The sequence below is a fragment of the Microtus ochrogaster genome, chromosome 1 (assembly GCF_000317375.1).
Source record: "Microtus ochrogaster isolate Prairie Vole_2 chromosome 1, MicOch1.0, whole genome shotgun sequence".
Taxonomy (NCBI): Eukaryota; Metazoa; Chordata; class Mammalia; order Rodentia; family Cricetidae; genus Microtus; species Microtus ochrogaster.
The window spans coordinates 77495757-77516706 of record NC_022009.1 but is presented as its reverse complement, the minus strand read 5'-3'; the positions used below and the strand labels follow the sequence as shown (position 1 = coordinate 77516706).

Genomic DNA, 20950 nt, shown 5'->3' with positions numbered 1-20950 from the left:
CTGTTTCTTTAATTATAGTATATTATTATGTTGAGAGGTACATGAGCTCTCTCAATTAAGTCGTTGATTTCATTTAGAAAAAATACAGTCAAAACTTCGGCTTTTGTAAGGACCCAGGACTATTTGCATGGTACCATGGTCTCCTGATTCTGAACCTTCCTCTTTGTCTATCGGTGTACTGGTCTTCCACAGTCATGTGTAAACTAAGACTGCTCATTTGTTTCCCAGCTGCCCAGACCTGGATAATCACAGAAACTATATTAGCTATCACTAACTAATTAACTAATCACACAGAAACTATGTTAACTATAGCATTATTTGGCCAATGACTAAGGTGTATTTCTAGCTCGTTCTCACATCTTAAATTAACCCATTTCTTTTAATCTATGTATTTCCACTAGGCTGGGGTGTACTAGCAAGGTGCTGGCATCCTTCACCTTTGGCAGCTACGTGATATCTCTCTGATGCTGCCTCTATATATCTCTGTTTGTATTTCCCAACTGACTTTACTATGCTAGGCCATTGATCCAAACAGTTTTATTCAGCAAACAATAAAAACAACACATATACAGAAAGACATCCTACATCAGGCATGTATCTTCCTCAGTCCTGTCTGTAAGGGCATGATGCTTAGTGTTTATTATGCTATGAAGCCAAAACATCATTTCTTAGTAATATCTAGGTCCATGTAGTTAATTCCCAGGGATGTAAAATTGAACTATTTGAACATTTGATTATTGATGAAAACAGATATATTCATCTATAAGTTATTTTCAGACAATGGGCACCGACTGATATATTACTGATGATGTTACTGACAACGGATAATGCTTCCATATTGCATTCTGTTATGAAAAAAATAAACCAGTTCAAACTTGTTGAACATCAAGCTAGTAAGGCTGAAAAATCTGTCAACCTTTTGGTCTTATCTGTACTATTTTGAGGAGTTTATAGTAATAATAAAAAGAAATGTGTTCCAAGACATGCAGGCAGACACCCAGACACACACAGACTCTCACATACTTTCTTACAATTTCGATGTTAATAAAAATTTTGTAGTACTCTGGATCCTTAAAAATGAGTATTCTGGCCAATGAACTTATGACAAGGGTACCTGAAGAAACAACATTTAACTACTGATAATGATACTATCAAAATTCACATGATAATATGGATATCTATTTCTTAAACCCTGGAGTTTGATTTCCTAAGATTTCATCTATTTAAAGAGCTTTTCCTCCACAAAATCTTCAACTTTGTAGAACTCCTTTCCCAGTTTTTCTCAGTCTCCTTCCAGTGTATAGACAGAATTCAGAAGATTTCTTTAGGGAGCATATATATCTTCCCGTGAAATCATTCAGACCTTAACTGGCTTTTATTTATCTCTCACTCCTGTAAATGAAGTCAAATAACTCCAATGATTTGAAAGATAAAATCAGGCAGTTAATTGTCAGAAACCTGGCCACTGAAACCCGTTTTCAGAAGCCGCACTCTTTAGTGACCCAGTTTTATTGCTTAGGGAAATTTTTTTCATTGCAATAAGGTTATGCAAATACTGACAAATGTGAGTTCATGCAAATTTAACTGTCTAATACTAACACACCTTTCTCATGTGCATGTAGGCTACTGGACCTATTTTTATTGGCTACTTATTGTTCTGGTGATCTCATCTTTTTTTCAGTGTGAAGATGCCCCTATGCTTTTTTGAAGAGCTTTTTCTAAGTGGACATAGCTTGATTCTCTCTTGTCCTCATTATTGACCACTTCTCTCAAAAAAAACAGTGAGGATATGTAGGCAGAACCTGATCGTTTATTTTCCAGCCACTCAGACACAAATAATCACACAGAAACTATATTAGTTATAACAGAGCTTGGTCAATGACTCAGGCATCTTCCTGGCTAGCTCTTACATTTTAAATTAACCCATTTCTATTAATTTATGTATTGGCATGAGGCTGTGGCTTACTGGTAAGGATCTGGCATTTGTCTTCTTTAGAAGCTTAATCGCATCTCCCTGACTCTGCCTATTCTTTCCTGTGTTTCTGTTCAGATTTCCTGCCTGAATTTTCTCTGCTAAGCTATTATTCAAAACAGCTTTATTCATCAACCAATAAAAGCAACACATACAGAAGGGCATCCAATGTCAAGGATATGTTTTATTCTTTAGAATAGTCAACACTTATAACTACAGTTGTTCAATATCTAATCTGCTTGAATGAATTCTATGGTTGTTCTTTACTTTTTTTAAACAATGAATCGCTTGCTTCCTTATCTTTCAATTACTTTTATTGACTGTAGAGTTTTGATTTTGACTTGTCAATAGTAAAGAGTCTATTTATTATTATCTATATCAAGCACATTATTGAAAATATGTTGAATATTGATTTTCTTTAAGAAGAATTCTTTCACTATTGTTTCTAGTGGATGAAAATCTATTCTTCACTTAAGAAAACACTCAAGTCAAAAAGTCCAACCAATAATGAATACTTAAATGTATGAAATTACCAAAGGCTTCTGCATACAGAGAGCACTAAGGTACCAATTACCTAATCTTTAGCTGTCTAATGATTTAGCACTTTGCGTGCCTTTTATTGCATGGGTATTTAGTGTATTCTGTTCTGTATTTAGTGTAAATTATGTCTTATTTATAAACAGAAATGAAGACTAAATAGTATAACAGGTACTCTTAAACATAAAGACAACAGACAGTTACATAAAATGCCAGGTTTGTTCTTATTAAGATTTTGAAGACATCCTAGATGAAGATTCATAGGGACAACCAGAAGGTTGAAGATAAAGAGAGATGGGAAAAGAGTTGGTGAAGGCAGACATTGAAAGTAAATATTTGTCCTGCTTAACAACAGAGAACTAGGTAATTTTCCTCCTCCCAGGAGCTGGGATTAAAGCTGTGTGCCACCACAGCTTGACCTTTGTGGTTAGCTCGTGACTAACTCCATACTCTGTTCTTCAGACAAGTTTTATTTGTTAGAGCACAGACAAAATATCACCACAGTGTACCTCTGCTCATAAAAACCTTGTCGTTAGTAACACCTAAAAGGACCTGACCCTTGCTATGGCTTAATCAAACATGGTACCTTTCTGCTATAGGGTTATGTGTTTAATCCTCTCTTAGAGCAAAGTCATTCACATCAGCAGCACATCATCAGGTGGGCAATATTTCCCAGGGTAGTGCCCATGGCATTGAAAGACATGAAGATCACTCGTCCATCATCTCGTAATCAGAAATCCTAAATTTCTCTGGAATACATTCAGATTCCCTGAAGACACAAAAAAGAGCGATGTTCCAAGAGCTTTTTTGATGTGGGATTTCCCTCTGTGATTACCATTAATGAATAAAAAACTGCTTTGAGCCTATAGCAGTGCAGGGTGGAATGGAGCAGAGCTAGGTGGGGGTACTGGACTGAATGCTGGGCAAAAGAAGGACAAAGTCAGAGAGAAGCCATGTAGCTGTCAGAGAGGGACACTGGAGCTTTACCTGGTAAGCCACAGCCACATGGCTATACACAGATTGATAGAAATGGGTTAAATTAATATGTAAGGATGAGCCAATAAGAAGCTAGAGCTAATCGGCCAATCAGTGTTTTATATAATATAGTTACTGTGTGATTATTTCTGGGATAAGCTGGCGGGAACTGACTAGCAGCCTCCTCCTCCACTTTTTTCTTCAACTGGATTGTGGTAAGTGTGGAAAGGAAGTTTCTTACATGAGCTTTGGCTGGGTGTTTATTGTGAGGTATGATATAAGGGGTTTGCTCCCGTATTGATTCTGAAGCCAAGATTTTCCTGGACTACAACCAGATACTTATCCTGTCAAATGGTGGTGGTATATCAAACAATGAATTTTGTCAGGAGTTAATGTCTTCTGTGGAAATCCCCTGTAGTCAGAAGAGACATAAAACCACAGCACAGTCTGAAGTCCTGCTACCAAGGGCTTTATTTTCTCGTCTCTCTTGCGAATGATTCACAGTTTAAAGGGCTTTATATGCCTTTTCTGTTGACCTTTAGTAATAAGTGTTCTTTTTTTGTTGTTTTTTTCAGGGATGGATGTTTTATTTGTTTGTGTGTTTATGTGTGCTTAAAAGGTCTTTCTAAGGACTTAAAATAACACTAAAACTCTAACCCTCATAAAAATATAATTTACCTTTTGATTGTCAGATAAATGTATTTATAGCTTTTAGTTGAACATACATACCATTTAATCAAGATTTTTAACCTAAAACCAGTATCTGCTGACATAATAGTCATTTGACAAAGAGACCTTCAAGTCGTATGCTCTATAAACTAATATCATTTTTACTTGTTGGGCTGTGGAGAGTAAGAGCATTGCAAAGTCATTGTAAGGCATCTCAAGAGTAGTTTATCTTGTGTTTGGGATAGGGTAGTACTGAATCTAACAGTCAATATTCTACAATTTGGAAAGAAAGAAAGCCATCTAAACAAAGTTTAAACGGACAGAAATGGGGTGATGGATCCAGTCAGAAATCTGGCAGACACCTGTAGGTGTGGAAGGAGGAGGAAGGGGGCTTTACCAGCCTTAGCATCAATCAGTCCCACTGAAGCTTTGATTCCACATCTCTGTGCTCCAGCTCTCTGAAAGATTAATCATGTTTAGTTCTCCTCCTCTTTCTTCCCCTTCCTCCCTCCTCCTCTTTGGTACCCCTTCTCTTCCCCCTCCCCTTCTTCTCCATTCTTCTTCTTTTTAAGTATTTAAAAGTTTTTTTTTTCTTTTTGAAAAGTGGGGCATTGTTGGTCCTTGTAGATGAACATATGGGAAACAGTTGAGACGCATCATCAAGAACCACAAATGCAGGTACAAACAACTTAATTGGCGCTTTTTTTCTGATAACATATTTTGAAAAAGTTTGGTTTTAGTTGCTATAAAGAACAGCCCAGTATTAGGATAGACTCGAACAGATCCCATTTTATGAAACCATCAGTGTAGGTGTCTCTTCTAAGGATATGCTCACAGGATATTTGGAGGAGCTAAGGAATGCTGCATATGTATAATGTACACCTCCAGTCAACTTACTTGTTGAATTTTGTACAATACCAGGATTGAGTGTCATGATATAGTAGAATTCAAAGCATAATGTAAACAACTTAACCTTTAGGTCAGTTATACCAAAGCTGATCACTTTTTAACATATGGAATATCATTCTGAATCATTTCTGAAATAAAATATTAATACTGAGGAAAGCAGAAATTCTGATACCATTGTGTTGTGGAACATTTGTTTAACTTTGCAAAGATATTTATGCATTTGTTTAACTATGTTGCTTTACCTTGCCTGCCTGAGGTATCTAATTGGTCTAATAAAAAGTTAAATGCCTAATAGCAAGGGAGGAGGTATAAATAAGACTTCGGGGCAGGGATAGTAAATAGGAGGAGAAATTTAGGCTTGGATAGAAGAAAGAAAGAAAGAAAGAAAGAAAGAAAGAAAGAAAGAAAGAAAGAAAGAAAGAAAGAAAGAAAGAGAGAAAGAGAGAGAGAGAGAGAGAGAGAGAGAGAGAGAGAAAGAAAGAAAGAAAGAAAGAAAGAGAGAAAGAGAGAAAGAGAGAAAGAGAGAAAGAGAGAAAGAGAGAAAGAGAGAAAGAGAGAAAGGAGAAAGGAAGGAAGGAAGGAAGATGCCAGAGAGATGCCAAAGACAAGCCAAACACATATGGAGGAAGCAGAAAAGTAGGACATATAGAATGAAAGAAAGGTAACAAGGCCTAAGGCAAAATGTAGATAAATGGAAGCAGGTTAAGTTAAAGGATAACTCTTGGACAAGCTGAAGCTAAATTATCTTCATAGTTAATAATATGCCTCCATGTCTTTATTTGGAAGATGATTAGCAGCCCAAGATGATTCCAACTACACCACTGGAGAACTTGACATAACAAAAAGTGAAGTTCCTTTTAGAACTGAATTTTTCCTTTATCTTTGATCAGCTTACACAGTAAACAGATTAGAATTTTCAAGTTCTTCAACAAAAATGTCCCTTTAAATAAAGCAATAAGCATTGAGAGAAACCAAAAGTAGGCAAGAAAACACTAGGGAGGAACTATTTAGAGCATCTGTAAATTCTTATTTCAGTATGATCTCTGAACTTTGCAGATGCAAGATGCTGCCCCTGTTAATGTCCCCAACAGTGAGACAGTGGGCAGGACAAGACAGGGCAAGAAGTTTGTGAGACAACAATTCTCTTGGTCATCCAAAGAACAAGACAAAGAATAATTCTCTTTAATATATAAAACAAATATATAAATATTATATATAATTACATTTAGACACATATAAATTAAAAACATAATTTAAAATATGCAATACTTTATAGCCCTTTTTACCCTAAATCCTTTACATCTCCCTGAGTTATGATGATAAGGTATAGTAAGTCAGGAGATTTCGATGACAAATCTTCTTGCCTTTCATTCGGCATGCCATGCATGATTCTGAGAGCTATCTCTCACAGCCGTCCTTTTGGTTTGGTTGAATAATTTATTAAGTATATAGAAAAAAGAATTAAAAGAATGAATGCCAATAGTGGTTAAGTAGATTGACAACTGAGTCCCCGTGGCCGAGCTTGCCATGACTGATTTCCTGCTTCTCTTTCCCTATCGTGGGCATTTTCATGTCATGGAATAAATAGTAGTAACTTCTGTTGAACTTCTCAAGAACACAATGTCCTATTCTTGGGTCATTTGCTGTTTTCTCTTCTAGGGCACAGGATTAAGGGGAGCATCGTTTCTCAAGACAGCAGCGTGCCTGGGAGGACTCATTGAAACAAACATTTTAGGGTTTGAAAAGGGAGAAAACACAGCTCAATTTCCAGTCATTTTTTCAGGGAACTCAAATAACATATGACAATTTAGGAATATTGTGTATATTTCATAGAGTCAGTATTTGGGTCAATATTTTGAAATTTTAAGTTCTTTAAAAATATGTGTGTGGATCCAGGAGCTTGTCTCAGAAATTAACACCCTTGCGCCAAGGCAGAAACCCTAAGCTTAGTTCCTGGGTCTCACATTTTAGAAAGAGACAACTGACCTCACAAGGTGTCTTCAGACCATACGTGTGCCATGATATAAATGCAGAGAAACACACACACACACACACACACACGCATGCACACACTCACTTCAGTATGTTCAGCCACACTAAAAATTTGATGTGGGTACTGAGAATTTGAACTCAGTTCTTCTCTGTGCATACCATGTACTCTTTTCACTGAACCATTTTTCTGACCACAAATTATGTTGTTGTTGTTTTCTTCAGAATCAATAGACTTTGGTTTCTACCAAAGATTATGTCTCTTTCTACATGTATAAAAAGCTGAAAATTGTGTTCAGAAACTAACTTCAAACTTGAGCATTTTGCATGGTTCTAAAACAGGATGTTATTAGCAGCGTGACTGGAGTATGCAACACTGTTGCCAGAATGTCTGATATCTCACTAAACGTTTTGCAGCCCACATAAAAACTTAAAAAAAAAAACAAAACTGTCATCCTCTGAACCAGTGTGGGCTTATTTTTTAATAATGTAGGGATTCAAAACAGTAACGCATAATTCTATTTCACTAAATGTTTTGATTTAACACATGTAATGACAGCACTTAATTCTATTGCCCACAGAAGCAAATTTGCAACAACAAAAGACTTTAAATTGGTATGTTAAATATTATTTTAGAACAGTTTATATTACATTCTTTTTCTTTGTTCAGAAAAGAAGCTGAAGGCAACTAGATGAGAAATAAAATAATACTGAAGAAACTTGGTGATAATCTGTAATTCTGGTTATGAAAGAACTAAATTACAGAGGTCATTGCAAGACTGACAGCAAAGATGATAATAAGGAGCATGTTTATTGTTCTGCACCAGATACTGCTCTTAGCAAAAGCATAAAGACAAAGTAATAATTTTTCCTTTGTTTATCAGTACCCAAAACCTTAGTAAATATGGAAACCATAGCATGGTATCCATAAAAGAAGACTAGGCTACCAATGTAGTCTATTAATTATACGTTATTCATAAAAACTACAAATGCATTTAAAATGTTATGTAGACTTATTATTAATAATTGAATATGCCATCCTCTTCTTATGACAGCTGTGTCTACTATCTAACAAATAAAACCACTGCCCTTGACACATGCGTGGACACACACACACACACACACACAAGAAACGTACAGGTGGGTGTGGCAATCCTCTTATATTCCAGAGAAGAAGGAGAACCCAAAGGACAAAGTGGCCAACTAGACTAGCCAAATTGGTGAACACTGGAAACAAATGAGAGACTCTTACTCAATATATAAGGAGGAAAGCAATGTAAAAGGAGACGATTTCAACTTCAAGTCTTCACAAATATGCAAGCACACAGATACACACACATGCTTGTGACCCTCCCCACAAATGTACATGAATACAAATATTGATTATACATATGCATACACATAACACACATATTTTAGTTTTTTTCTCATTGAAAAGTTACTTTTTAGTAAAAAAGAATCCTACAATAAGCAATTTACAGATTCACGGCAATCTCCATCAAAATCCCCCTACTTCACATACTTTAAAAGCACAGTGTTCAGCTTCATATAGAAACACACACACACAGAGAAATAAGAAAAAAAGGATAGCTAAATAAATCCTGAACGATAAAATAACAGCTCACCATTACTGACTTCAGTTGTACTAGAAAGCTACAGTTAAGAAAAACAACATGATATTGGCATAAAAACAGACATGTTGATCAATGGAATCAAATTGAAGACCTAGAAATTTGCTAGGACAATGATAGGAAGTTGTAATGAGTTAACCATGGGAGTAACCTCCCAATATCTATCTGATTTGACATAAGGAACATTTCACCATATGTGACACTACTTTATGAGTCTAAATAGCTCAGAGACCTAGAATAAAAATTAATAATACTCATGTATAAAAGGAAAGTAACAAGAAAACAGTTTCCTGTGTTAATCTGCAACACCTTATTATTCAGCCAGCACCAGAGAGGCTTCCTATAGCAGCAGAGGGAAATAAATAGAGAGATGCACAGTCAGACATGCAATAAGAGGGATCTTGGGATACAGAGCTCTAAATGGGATCCATCAAATCTCTTCCTGCAGGGCTCAGGGAACCCATGGAAGAGAAGGCAGAAAGAGTAGGGGAGACGGAGGGAATGTGGGACATCAGGAGAACAAAGCTCCCCTAAAACAACTGAGCAAAGCTCATTTGAACTCATAGAGAATGTAGCAGTAGCAGCAAGGCTATAAGCATCTGTACCAGGTCATCTGCATATCTATGAGAGCTCCCAGTTACCAGTATGGGATTCCTGAATGTAAATGCGTGGGTCTCTGACTCTTGTGAATTCTCTTGCAGCTCTTTTATTTTTCTCTTGGGTTGTCTTGTCCAACTTCAATATGATGAGTTTTGTTTTATCTTACCATATTTTATTTTATGTTTTTTTGTTATCTGTTAGAAGCTGGTCCTTTTCTAATGAGAGACAGAAAAGGAATGTGTCTACGTTGGAAAGGAGATAGAAGGGAACAGGAATCATTAGAGGAGGGGAAACTTATTCTGATCATATCATATGAGAAAAGAAACTATGGTTAATAAAATGGGAGAAAGAAAATACAAAAAGGAAAATACAAAAAAAGTGAAATAAGGCAAAAAGACAGGGGGAATGTTCTTCCAATGTCTCATGATGAAAAACTACATCAATTATTATTTATGTGGGAAACTATAACTTGATCAGTTGTTTACTGTTAAGTTTTCTAGACTTATTGAACTATATAGTAACCTGTATTCTTTCATTTTGCAGCAATACAAATTCTTTTTGATAAAAAAAAATAGCTCCAAAGATGATGGGGGTGGGGTTGAGGGGTGGGGTTGGAAAGATGTCATTTTATTTCTATTTAGTAAAAGAAAATATTTTTTTCACACAATGTATTCTGATTCCAGCTTACCCTCCTCCAACTGCTCCCATTTCCCCCCTACCTCTCTGACCATACAGATTCATAGCCTTTCTGTCTCTCCTTAGAAAACAAACAGGCATCTAAGGAACACTAAAACAAAATAAGATAAAACAAAAACAGACAAATTGGGTCCTAACAGAACAAACAAAAGAAAACAGCCAAGAAATAAAGCACAAGAAACTCATTTTATAGACTCAGGGAAGTAATGGTTCTTACAGACTGGAATCTCACAAAAACACAAACCTGAAAATAAAAAATCATAATATATCATTATATACATATATATATATATATATGATGGTACACATATATGTATTCGCAAAGAACTTGTAAGCTAAAATGGCAAACAAACAAACAAAAAACAAAACAATAACAAAAAATAATACCTTCCCTAACTCAGCATTATGAGGAAGAAATTTCTGTCTCTGTTGACCCAATGTTTTGTGTCTTTGTTGCTGTTGTTATATACAACAAAAGCAAGGGTTGGCGTTAACAAAAAGAAAGGAGCGTTCCTCATGAGATCTCATAGAAAGACATTCAGAAATATCTCAATTAAATAACAACCACAGTGTGATTATTGTATAATACACAACAGTCCACACTGTATAGCCTGTACAGAGAACACAAGCATGTGTCTAGATAGTTAACTAAATGGTGTTGGGGAAAGTTTTCAAGGTTTGGAGGATTTGTTCTATCTCATGTTAAGTTTCAATGTGTAGAAGACTCTGTGGACAAGTGCAGTTTTAATCTTGGAAAAACTGAGTCTAAGAACAAGAAAAAAAATAAAGTTTAAGTTCCAAACTAGATTGTAAGGTCAAGCTAAGGTCACAGGTGATCTTCATGCCAAGACATTTATACTAGAGTTTGAAAATTAGCAAAGGTAGAGGTGTATTAGGAGGCAAGTTTTCCTAATATGAATTCCTTTCTTCAATTGCCCAGAGCTAATATCATACTTGTGCCTATTTTGAGGAAACAAAATAGCATGCATTAATAGTTCAGCTTTTAATGTATCGCACTTCCTTCCTATTAGGAATGACATAATGTAAACAGAATGTCAAGTTATTAAAATCTGACACATGTAATTTGAACAACATTTATAAATTATTGCTGAATGTGTTACTTAATCGATGATCAAAAAACCTGCAATCTCACTAAGAACGATATTCCAGAATGAGAGCTTCAATTCAGGTACGTGCCTCGCTGACGGCACAGCCTGTTCTGCATCTGTCTTTATGAGCAAGAAATAAAAATATTTCTCCACTGATTGTAGCTCCTTATCATTTGCAAAGGATGAATTTGGAATAAGGCTTGTAAAAATATATAATCTAATCTCTGTACTAGCATATGTTTCTGACAAGATACATGTTGAAGCAATCAACATCATTTCTGCAAAGTTAAGGCCGAGTTCATAGAAAGTAATTCTAGCTTTGCTCCTTTTTAATGGTATGGATAGGTACTGAAAGTTAAGCTCGCAGGCAAGACCCACAGCAGTCTTATGACTCCTTACTCTCAACTAAATCTTTCTGTTTATTTAATTTCATAACTTTAAGTATATAATAAAATTGAAAATTGTGCATCAAAGGTAAATTCATATATCTTTCCTAACAATTTGTATATCAGTGTCTGAGATGACAGCAAATCAAATATGATCACAGACAGAGAATGCTAGTAAGATACTTACCGAAAGAAAAACTCAGGTCGATGTATAGACTTCAAGCAAATAGACACTATCGGGGGTCTTGAGTGCCAGCCTAAGTACCCCCCTCAGGGCTCAAAATTGGATGTCTATGCCAGGCAAGGATTTGAGGGTAAAAAATTAACTCAAATACATTACCTCTGCATGTTCTTTATTTTTCATGCAAGGGGAAAAAGTGAAGATAGATGGGCGCAGAGTAGAAGAAGAAGAAGAGGAAGAGGAGTAAGTGCTTATTTCCACAAGGTTTCTCGTTTTCACAGATATAGTTGGAAAATTCCACAGGCAAGGACAATGATAATATGCATATCAAAATCACACGAAAAAGGTCAGGTAGAACCTGACAAAGCAGTACCCTGGAACAGATGACCTAACCCAGGAAAGAGCCAGTATTCAAGGTGAAGTACCTGACATTCTAAACCATTAGATAAAGTTACTAAATGCCCTGAATCCTAGATTCGCTCACTCTCCTCATCTAATCTCTTTTGTTATGACCAGCTTTGGGGACGCCCAGATTTGTTCATTAGCAAAGGTAGGGCATGCTACTTTCCTGCTCAGTGCCTATCTTCTGTAGAAATTTCTATGTGATCTATTAGCAGATAATTTTGTGGGACTGACTCTATGTAAATTTGACTGTTAGAACAAAGAATGAATGTTATCTATCTAAGGTCTCATGGTATGGGGGAATGGAGCAAGGTCACGCCATGGCTTGTGTAGAAGTTACACTGTTGTGGTTTTCTGGGAATGAATCCCTTTTCGAAGGGAAGAATCATGGCTTTACAAGGATTTTACAGATATGACAGTGACTTTTCCAAAAGACAAGTTTTCCTGCAGTTCTGCAAAATAGGTTACTCCATATGGATGTGTACATATGTATAGACTTCCCGTGGATCTGCCCATTGGTCTGTCATCTGTACATTCACTGTATAGTCTTGTGGATTCCAACAAAAAACATCCCCAGAGGACTTTAACAGCAAATATTCAAGCAACCCAGTTATAAGGGTCAAAAGACTTAAATAGATATTTCTATCATAAATATGTAAATGATCAAAGACTCACAAGGTTGCTCAGCTGTTAAAGTACTTGCAAATATGAGAATCTTTGCTCAGTTCTGAGCCTTAGTATTAAAATTAAGTAAACAAGAAAAGGTCCATTAGTGGGCGTTGGAGGGGATTATAATATCAGGGGTGTTGTGGGATATTGGTAGATTATGTGAAGATATAATGATTGTTTTAGTAAAGAGTTGAAAGGCCAATAACTAAATAGTAACTATAGGCAGGACTTCCAGGCAGAGAGAGAGAAAGTACAAGATGAACAGAGGCATGCAAGATGCCACTGAGGCACAGAATGTGTAGGATACACAGAGGGGAGAGAGGTAAAAGCCATATGGTAGAATGTAGATTAATACAAATATGGGTTAATTTAAGTTATAAGAGCTAGTGGGACAAGCCCAAGGCTGAGCTTCCGTGATTAATAATAAGTCTCTGTGTCATTATTTGTGAGGTAGCAGTCCAAAGGCAAGTCCAATTATACTGGGAAAGCAAAGACAGAAGCATCGCTGGGGGATGCAGACAGCCTAACCAATTTGGCAAGCTTCAAGCCAAGAACAAGGTGGATGACTCCTGAGGAATGACATGTGTACCTGCGCATTTTTGCATCTCTCTACACACAAACAGTCGCACAGATGCAAACACACACATGTGCACAGGAAGATATGCACATCATTCGTTCATTTGCGAATGACTAAAAAGATACATAGAAAATATTGCCCAACCACAAATGATTAGGAAAGTGAGATTTGAAAATAAGAAGTGTTGAATCTAAATAGATGTTTGGCGATTACACCCTTTACTTATTGCTGTGAGACTATACAATGGTACTGCTATTGTTAAAATCCTCAAGTCCGTTTCTCAAATTGTCAGACATGGAATGAATGAGCAAGTCTTCCTTTACCAAAGGGAATTGAAACATGGTTTCTCTAAAGCTAACATGTTTTGTGTTGCAGCATTTTTCACATTAGTACACATGATTAACAAGTGAAATATGTGCATTTGCTGATTTAAAAAGTCAATGTGCAGTGGAGTAGTAGCCAGGTGAAGAAAGGAATGTGCCGCGCATGGACAGAATTGAAGACACTAAGATAGTGGATTGAAACCAGACGGAGAAGCAGTGTGTGATGAGATGTCATTCCCCTCTCCCCAGACATGCTCAGAACAGGCAAATCCACAGAGAGAGAAAGCAGGTTAATTGGGAAAGGGCTGGAGAGGAGAAAGAGGAACCAAAGACGTCATAGTTCCTGCTCATGCTGGTGGTAGTGTTGTGGCCTGAGAGGTTGTGCTGGCTGCAGATCATGAGGGAAAGCAGAGAAACTGCAAAAGGGCTGCACTGCACACTCTGACTTCTGTCCTCAGCACACAAACCCACATCAGTTACAGCATAAAGGAAGAAAGCCACACATTTCAGGAGAAACCAAACATACGCAGAGTGCCTCATGGCCCCTAACAGGATGTGTCAAAGATTTATTGAAGGTTTTTGTATTTTGAAGTAAAAATCTATCTTATCTAGTCGTTAGCAGTTCATGATCACCAAGTCTCAGGAAAGAATGAGGAGGGTTATACTAAAATGCTAGAAAACAATTACTCATGTTCTCTTCCATAACAAAAAAACCTAAAAATTCTATTTCCCACATTCCAAATTCATATTTTTTACTCTCTATTTTATAAATGACATGGAACATTTATGAAGTTTTTCTTTTTCTTCTGCTATGCTTCTCCAACTTAAGTGAATAATAAATTTCTAATGGCTGGATCAGAAATCATAATTTATGAGAGGGTTGTATAGGAGAAAATTTAATAACATTATTTATCAGTGTCTGAAAGTATTTAATACAGGGTTATTTATCATTTCTCATTGTGAAAGGCTCCAGTGGACTTTTAGTTTTGGTCACACAAAACCTGATTCATTTGAGTGTTCAAAACAGCATTATTTAGATTAATTCAAACCCAGAAAAAAATCAAATGAATATTTGCTAATCAAAATGTCATATGGGCATAGAATGTTTTTTTTAAAGCGGTTGAAAGATGACATAATCCACAGCAGTGATATGAGAGCTGTAGGCTGCAGTTTGTAGGTTTATTATATTTAATAAGATAGCACATGATCAAAATACAGCTAGGAAACAAAAATCGTTTCACTTATCTGCTACTTACTCATATATAATAGAGAGATGTTGACCTGAATCTTGAAGAATATACTCAACCAAAGAAAATATTATTTTTGTTCCTTTCATGACATCTTCCATTATCTTTGGTGCCTGAACTGACTTTGACACTGGGGATGTATTACCATGATAGAATGCTTGTCTAGTTTGTGCAGGGACCTTGGTTACTTCCTCAGTTTCCCCATCCAATCAAAAGACAGTTCATGTGTTGATTTTAACTGAGTTTCCATTGATGATTATTTATAACCTATATCTTTATTTCTGAAGTGAACTACAAAAACCATATTTGACTTATGTAAATGTTGTTTTGTTTTCTTCCCTTCTTTTTTTTTCTTCTTGTCATTGTAGATTCTACAAAGAAATTAAAGGATGTGCTTGAAGAATTCCATGGTAATGGCGTGCTTGCCAAGTATAATCCTGAAGGGGTAAAACTTCTTTTTTTCTTTATCAGTTTAATTGGTGTGCTTGCTGGGTGAATTTTCTTCATGGAAAATTCTAGACAAATATGTATATGTGTGTTTTTATAAATGCACACATACATATGCTTCTGTATATGTATTTATATATATATACATATATACACTTACATGTATATATCTCACATACCATAACCATTTAGCACATTCCAAACAATAAAGTTCATAATAAATTGGTATTCTGGAAGTCCATTAAATATAGTGTATTTTTATACATTTATTGATGAAAATACTTTTAGTGTGTGTACTTCAAAAATGCATATCATTAAATATATTGAGGCTTTTTCTAGAATTTAGAAAACAGGAATATAGAAGAAAAAAAGAAAGATACTCTTGTGTCTCTTCCTATGACCTGAAGCTTTTAATCCAAGACAGACATTTAAGGGGCAGGGAGCAATCCCTTACAGGAAATGATCCTAAAAGAACACTCATGAGGTGGATGTGACCCTGATGTCTTATGGAGCTATCCAAAGGACAATTCAAATTCCCCTTTATCCTCTATATTTTTTGTTTATAAGAATTTTCCTGATCCATCAATTCATTTTAAATGCCATGTTTTATAGAGTTTATGTCCAAATTATATGTTAAGTAATTCTCCAATTATATCAGTATATATATATATATACAAAATATCAATTGTATTTTGAAGGTCTGATCAAAATTACTCTTAGCTCATTTGTTGTCTACCAACTGAGATTTGAGTATAGGAGAATAAAACAAACAGATCTTGCAAAAAAACAATTGCAAAAAAAATGGTGAACTATGTCATCAATATAGATTTGTTTGCATACTGAAACATTACTTTTTGGTTTTGCATATATACAAGAACATAATTCCTACTTATCTTTCAAGATCTTTCCTCTGTGGAATATGTAGTCCAATGTCTGAATTACAACCTCAGAATTTTCACAAAGTTTTATATTCCCATCTGTACCTCACCATGTAGCTCATGTTCTCAAACTTTCAAACTCTTGCCCCAGTTATCCACATGTAAAGAATGCATACATGCATTACCACATATACCTTCACTTCATGTTTCTTTATTTTCTTGAAATTATGACACTAAATTATATATTTTAAAAGTAACCCAGGCTTACTTTCTTCTCTTAAAAAATGTAATGTCTAACGATGGAAACTGTCAGTGGTTTCAATGCCATTTCGTCTATTCTGTGCTAAGGAAAAAAACACAGGTGTGGCTGTGTTTCCCTGACCTATATATTTTTTAATGTTGCAGAGTAAACAAGATAAAATTTATGGATGGATATATAAAAGAGAAAATCTCAAAGTCCAAGAAAATAGATAAGGGGAAGGAAAGAAGACTGCATTGCTGTCAAACTATAAATGTCATTGATAGTCATTGATCCAGTGATTGATTGCTGTCAAACTATAAATGTCATTGATAGTCATTGATCCAGTGATTGATTGCTGTCAAACTATAAATGTCATTGATAGTCATTGATCCAGTGATTGATTGCTGTCAAACTATAAATGTCATTGATAGTCATTGATCCAGTGATTGCTTAAAATACACTTTCTTGTATATATACTTGAAATATTTATCCTCTCTGACCATAGTGCCTGGTCCTCAATTGACTTAGAACTTGTATATAGTAATATTATTTGCACTTTAGTCCTTTACTCTTAGGGATTTCTTGTATAAAGTTCTCCAAAGCTCTCTTTGTGACTATTATGTATTTCAGGATGATTAAAGGTCACCACAGGATTTAGAGGAGTAATTACCAAATGTGTTACTAAATACAAATAATATCAGACTTTTCAATAATGTGCTACTCCTCCATAAATATGCAATTTTTTAATGCATTAAGATAATAATAGTTGAAAAACAGAAAGGTAGTTTTCATTATGACCCACTAACAACTCTAAATTAAGAGTTAATTAATAAAGCTACTCTCTAAACTAAATATTAATAAGAACTTCCCTTTAAGAGGAAAAAATTAAAGCTAATATCACACTTTAAGAGGAGTTCTGTGTTTTATGAAAGCCACTAGAAAATAATTAGTAATACCTGTCTTTGACAAGGAAACCACTCAAGATTTTTTCCTAGAGCTTTCATCTGTTTTATTAAATATTAAACCAACACTATAAACAATTCCTAGTCTCTAATCACAGTGGAAGTTATTACTCTGTCTTGGCTGGTCAAATAGCTCCAAAGTTATCTAGCATGATTAACTATTTATAAGTGTTCATTTGTATAAGAAAAATAGGAAGGTGTTTAACAAAGCCTAGTGTTCGAACGGATAATAGATCCCTTGTTTTAAAATAAGTGTAATTTTCAATACTCCCATGAAATGTATTTTTAGATTGAAGGCAAAGCAAAAAGCCATTGAGCTTCACTTACTTCTGTAAATGAAATTATTAAAATTCATTTTTGTTATAGTTAGCTAAAATTTTTAATATAAAAGTTTATATTGCAAACCTTTATCCAAAAAATGTGATCTATTTAGAATTATTTTAATAGTGAATAAATGCTAGACAAAAGATATGGACAAATCAATTACAATTAATTTTTATATTTAAAATAATTTGATAATCATTTCTATAAAAATTATGTAAGAAAAATCTAAATAAAAGTTTTAAATATTGTCTAAAAATTAAAATCTTAAAAGTCTTGATGTTCTTAAATTAATAAAAGTAATGTTTTAAAATAAATTTATGTTCAGCAAGGTACAATGATGATGCTTCTCATGAAAATAGTGAACGTTGGTATATGAGAAAATTCAGCTTGTTTTTGCATGTTTGATTTTTTTGTTTGGTTTTTCTTAGCTGTCAAATTTGATTATAAAATATTTCAGTCTTTTACGGCATGGAATATAAGTTTATATGTTTCACTAATGAAAAGGAACATTGTAAGAGAGGCATAAATAAACTCTAATATATTTTTATATACATATCTTTATCACCCTCTCTGGAAGGTTTTAATTATAATTTGTTTTATTCATTATATTTGATTCACTTCAATAGGAACTATGGCCACACATAAAGACTGGCCTAGCTCAATTTTTTGTTACTTCAGATTTAGAGAGAGAGGCCTACTTAAAGCATGGATTGTTGCCTGCCTCCTCTTTGTTCTAGATGCTCCTTGAGTGTTTCTGGGGTTGGGCTCATGATTTGTTTTTCTGACACTTACCCAGTGTTATGTTGATGTTATTGTCTTGCAACAACCCTTTGAGCCTCATTTACACAGGGACCATTTTAAAATCAATACATAATCTTTAACTCTTAGTGAAAATATCAGCAAAATGAGATAATGGATAAAAATTCTCTTACATTAACTCATGTATTCTTTCTTTCCCTGCATGCACAGAAACAAGATATTCTTAACCAAGTAAGACATTTTCTTTTCTATTGAAATCTGTCTTCTTATTTGAACTATGAATTCCTTGCCCATGCCACTAATCTATACCTCTATACTAACTAGGCCCTCAGAGTATACTGGATCATCTACAATACATAAAGTTATAACTGAAAAATAGAAACTTTCCCAATTAATATCACTAGTAGGGATCTGATACTTTGGCAGGAGGAAAACTTGTTCAAAGTGTGGATCATGGTTTTAGAGACTCTGGGGTTTAATTTTCTAATACTGTATAACCAAACATATCAGCTTCAGGTAAGTTAATTTATTTAAAATTTAGTTAGTTTATTAGTTTACAGTGTATAATTTGAAAACTGAATCTAAATATAATGGTAAGGATTATATTTTATATTATGTTTCATTTTGTCTACAATTCTGTGCTAACTTTGTGGAGGAAACAGAGTTAAAGGGTTACTGATATTTCCTTCCCGGAAGAAAGATAAGCAATCCATTGCTTCAATTTTGTGGCAGTGAATTCAATTCTGAAAACAAAGCTCTGTTAGTCATGCAGTGAAGAGTACAGAATCTCTGTACTTCTTTGAGCACTCTAAGTGTTCCCGACTTAGTAGAAAGACTTTGGGAACAGCATCATTTTACTCAGGACTCTTCAGTCACACACCAAAGCTGTATGAGAGAATGTCTAACTTCTTTAACCCCAACCAACAAGGCACTCTTAAATTTCTCAAATATTTATTTCTTTACATTCAATTTAAACAAAATATAATATTATCGTCCTTTCTGACATGCAGCCTGTCTATTTATGCATGCTAATAGAACCAGAAGACATGCTACATGCTTCTCAGCCAGGACATTCCCTCATGCAGTACTGAGACAGCAGTATCGATCCCTTGCAATTGCTCCATCACCCACACCTGCCAGGAGCCAGGTCAGTCTGTATGCCAGGAACACACGCGGACTTTGACTCCGCACTTCTGCCCCTTTTCCTTACCAGCATCAACACAGTTGCTCTGAAGCCAGGTTGGAGCTTTGAATACACAGCAGCAGACTGGATAATGCACTGTCTGTGACACTCTGTCTGCTTCACTTAATATGGTTGATTTATCCTTAGACTATTTGAATTTCATCTTGATACACGGGCTCAGGTTTTAATTCCAGATACTAGAAGAATTTACCTAGTAAAAGAAAGAATTCTGACAGAGTCTTGAGATGGTATTTATATAAGCACTTATGAGACTGACTATTTATATCTCAATGTAATTAAATTGATATGAACAACTTCTTGGAGATTTCTAATTTTTACTCTCAGAATCAAGGTTCTGCATTTACTAAGATTCATTATCGTATGACCTCTGGAAGCATTGAAAATTTGAGAACGGACCATCTGCTATGCCCATGTATCAAGATGTGGCAAGTTTAGTAGCTATAAAAATCCTCATAAATGCTATCGAAACAAGAGAAATAAGCTGTAGATGAATATGTGTAATTTAGAAAACAAAATTGTATTAATTGTGCTAGTTATTTTCTCAACAATGGGATCTAAAAGCAAGCTTGAATGGATTTGGAATGACTTTGTAACTTTTCTTACACTAATAGTAAGAGCCAAGTTCATGTGTAGATTTTAAATGGTCTTAAAGCTAACATTTCACCTGGCATTCCTTTAACGACACTCATTAGGCAGGAGTTACAAGCCCTGTTAGGGTAAATAATGCCTTAGGAATATTTAAATGACCTATTAGCTCATTTTCAAAATATATTTTTAAATGCTGCCTTGAAACACTGATTATTTTGGAATTTTGTCTGATTTCTAATTTTATGTTACCATCACTAGGAATATCACTTTTAGAAAACCACTGAAGACACTAGCAGAAAGTTCATCAAAGTATTTTGGTGGGAAGGGCTGTATTATATAAACTTTTAAAAAGAAATTTTAGGTAAGTTTAATAGTTATAGAAAAGTATAAATAGTATTTTTTCAATGATTGAGGTAAAGTTTTCACTTGTAAATATATTTTTAAAGGTAGCATGCCCAACTGTCTTGTGTGGAAGAGCAGACACCAGTTACTGACCCTGTGTGTGATGGCAATGCAGCCGTGCTGAAACAGTCCAGAGAGTTAAGAGTGTATGACATGTCCACACTCCAACACAGTAGGGCACACGAAACAAAACAGTCAAGGCATCTTCAAAGTGTGCAATCGAACACTCATTCACTGTTATTTTTATACTTTTTCATTTATATATCTTACTTA

At 34.9% G+C, this 20950-nt stretch overlaps 1 protein-coding gene across 9 annotated transcripts in view; it reads left to right on the top strand.

Annotated features, from left to right (window-relative positions):
• Dgkb (diacylglycerol kinase beta) overlaps nucleotides 1-20950 on the top strand; it is a 594132-nt gene that overhangs the window by 130760 nt on the left and 442422 nt on the right. For 7 of the 9 annotated variants that reach the window (XM_013347831.2, XM_013347829.1, XM_026782456.1 and 4 more), the window contains 2 exons: nucleotides 15241-15317; nucleotides 18694-18714. In XM_013347831.2, coding sequence (XP_013203285.1) covers nucleotides 15241-15317; nucleotides 18694-18714 — 98 coding nt within the window. The remainder of the gene's footprint in view (nucleotides 1-15240; nucleotides 15318-18693; nucleotides 18715-20950) is intronic. The other 2 variants (XM_013347834.2, XM_005343840.3) reach the window with 1 other exon arrangement.